The 3,139-nt window shown below is 44.7% G+C and overlaps 1 protein-coding gene across 1 annotated transcript in view; it reads right to left on the bottom strand.

Moving 5' to 3' along the window:
• Nucleotides 1-3,139, bottom strand: part of LOC102378317 (keratin, type II cytoskeletal 4-like) — a 6,681-nt gene that overhangs the window by 998 nt on the left and 2,544 nt on the right. The window contains exons 3-7 of the mRNA XM_025213399.1: nt 2,534-2,594; nt 2,347-2,442; nt 1,755-1,919; nt 1,542-1,667; nt 361-581 (exon numbers count right to left, since the gene is read on the bottom strand). Of these exons, the coding sequence (XP_025069184.1) occupies nt 361-581; nt 1,542-1,667; nt 1,755-1,919; nt 2,347-2,442; nt 2,534-2,594 (669 nt within the window). The remainder of the gene's footprint in view (nt 1-360; nt 582-1,541; nt 1,668-1,754; nt 1,920-2,346; nt 2,443-2,533; nt 2,595-3,139) is intronic.

Below are 3,139 nucleotides of genomic sequence, written 5' to 3' on the forward strand. Positions count from 1 at the left end.
CTCCCTCGGGAGCCCATTCCAGACCTTGGCCACTCGAACTGTGAAGAAGTTCTTCCTAATGTCCAGTCTAAATCTGCTCTCTGCTAGCTTGTGGCCATTATTTCTTGGTCATTGTATTGGCATGGGATTTGTTACAGAAAACAGGCTCAGGGTGACCCTAGGCAATGGACCATGCCAGATGCATTGAAGGGCAAAATGATGAGCTCTACATTTTTAGAGCACCATAGTTTCCTGAACTGACATATCACAATATTCTTCCTTCTGCTTCCCCACTGTACTATACCATCTCCCCATCAAATTATCTGCGGGACCATTCAAAACCAGCATGACGTACCAAACATACAAGTATTATGTCCTCACCTGCTTTCTTCTCCCTCCAGCAATGTCTTATACATTGCAATCTCAATATCCAGGGCCAGCTTGACATTCAGCAGCTCCTGGTAATCCCGCAGCATGCTTGCCAATTCGTCCTTGGCCTTCTGCAGGGCATTCTGCAACTCCACATGTTTAGCCCGGCCATCTTGCAGGGTGAAGTCCCCATGCTGCTCAGCATCACGAATGTCTGTCTGTAGGCAGCCAACCTGTCATGGAAGAAAATGGAATATATTCCTGAAATGTGTAGGTGTCTTCACTCCACTACTGAGCGTTGTACCAGTGGATCAGCTTCCCAAGGCTCAGTGCCAAATTTGGAAGCAAATCTAGTGTCTCTGAAGCCTCATCCCTTCATTTGTGTTACTCCATTTGTGACTTTCGAAATGTGCTACACGTGGATCATAAAGTCAACCTACTTGCAGGATGAACAACCTTACTTACTGGTTTGGCACAAGTTTAACATTTCTTTTAGTGGCTTTAAAGACTAGATCCTGGCCAGTTCCCCAATATGCTACAGCACCTCTAAGGCACTTTGAGTCTGAGCCTTGCTTTGGATCCATGTTGGAGGCCATCCTAAGTCAGCCCAACCATGAATCTGCATCTTGCCATCAGCTGGGAAGCCAAAAGGAGCTGATCTGATACAAACTCATGGGCAACTGGCTATGAAAATTGGTGTGCCTGGCTACTCTAGCCCAATTAGCCACCTAGGCTGAGGTACAACTCTGACTTGCTGGCACATTCCTAGATTCTATATGCTAACTTCTGTGATCTTAAAGAGATCTTTATTTTAAAGAGAACCACCAAATGCTTCATCACGTCAGCAAAGGAATCAAGGGCAAAACTGCATCCAAAGGAAGGAAGCGCAATCTCTGAGCAAGGCCAGAGCTGGGAATGAAAAGGCTCATTACAATACTAGTGATCTTCCAACTGTTTAGAGTTCGAATTTCCTTCCCAAAATTTCAAAACTTTTCATTCTCCTACTTTAGGGGAAGGACCCCACTTTCATTTACTCTCAAGCCCCACCTTGAATTTTGTAAAATCCTATCTTTCCTATGCTGGAGAAGCTGCTTCCAATTCCACTTAGCGGCTGTCTCAAATCAGTCTTGGTTCATGATGCAGGCACCGCAGCAGCTTTTATTGGAAAACCAAGAGTCTTTGATCTCTCCTACCTGCTTCTTCACATTGTCAAGCTCACATTGCAGCTCCTGAATCAGTTGGGTCAGCTGTGCAATCTCCCTCTTGTTGCTCTCCAGATCATCACAGAATCTGCCCCTTTGCTCCTGAAGTTCCTGGAACTGGTGTCCAGAAGCAAGCCAGTAGTTAGTTCAACCCATGTCATTCATACAATGGCCTATATCAGAGCCATGCTATTTGTTACCCACCCTGGTTTGGTACAGAGTGTCCACTTCTTCTTTGCTCTTCTGAGCTATTTCTTTGTAGCAGCATTCGACATTCTTGATGATGGTCTCCATGTCCAGGTCTCGGCGGTTGTCCATTTTCACCATGACGGAGGTGTCACAGAGTTGGCAATCCATCTGAGCTCGTTCCTGCAGGTCGCATACTGGCTTAGGTCCCTCCAGATGCCCTCACCTATATTCCCAATGGTTTACTCAAGGACCAAGCCACTTACCTCACTAGCAGAACCTGTTTTAGGAGTGACCAACCATATGTACCTGGAGCCTTATTCCAGGAAGGCCACATTAGGCTAAATTAATGCTAGTCATTCCATGCACGGGTACTAGGAGAGGGAGGCCCATAGCTTAGCCTCTCCCTGGAACAGTCTAATAGCCGTTCTGCTCAGTGGGCAAGTTCTGATTTTGCAACTGAAATCCAACATAAAGGGCTTTGCTTTCCAGAAATACAGAACCCTTCTGGAAGAACTGGAGTCAGATCACTTGAATAAGTAGGATGGATCCAGTACTGCTCAGTTTGGAGATGAGGAGAGGGGTAAGATGGAACGGGACGTATTCTTACCTCTGTAAACACATGGTTCAGCAATTCCAGCTGACATTTCAACAAATCCACCTTCACCTCTTGCTCTTCCGTGTTCAAAAAGGCATAGTCCACATCCTGAAAAAGAGGTCAGATGCATTCCAACATTATTGCTATCTGAACAGAAGATGATGATGATGATGCAGGCAAACCTCCTAAAATTTCTCACCTTCTTGGCCAACACAAACCCATGTTCTGCAGTCATCCGCTTATTAATTACCTCTTCATATCTGTTGGACAAGGGAGAGACAGTCATAGGTTAGAGCTTGTTTTGTCAGTCTAGGCAAAATAATCTACACATAGATAATATTTTTCTCCTTTTACTTACAGTGAAAAAATCCGGTCATTTCACCATCACAAATTCCATGTAAATTGATACGTGATACCACTTACCAAACGGATTTGACAGTGAATCAGTTCCCCCTCCTTCATGTTAGCCAGCAGTTGCAATGAATACACGGAGAAAAAATAGCCCCATGAATCAATAACATGAAGAACTATGTTAGGAACTTTGCAGGCAAATGTGAAAGTGAATATGACTGAGGTATGCTTCCAGATACAAATTGCAGTAATAGAGGTAGAAGGTTAAAATGCATACAGAAGACATGTGAGAAAGGAAAGAGGGGGAAATGCCTTAGCAGACATAACCTCAGACATACGTCCTAAATGAAATGAAGATACATAGAGACCATAGTTTCATAGTAGCTAGGGTCAGGAGGGACCTGAACAGATCATGTAGCCTGACCCCCTGCCACAGGCAGGGATGAATGACTGG

This window comes from Alligator sinensis, unplaced genomic scaffold, assembly GCF_000455745.1.
Source record: "Alligator sinensis unplaced genomic scaffold, ASM45574v1 scaffold551_1, whole genome shotgun sequence".
Taxonomy (NCBI): domain Eukaryota; kingdom Metazoa; phylum Chordata; order Crocodylia; family Alligatoridae; genus Alligator; species Alligator sinensis.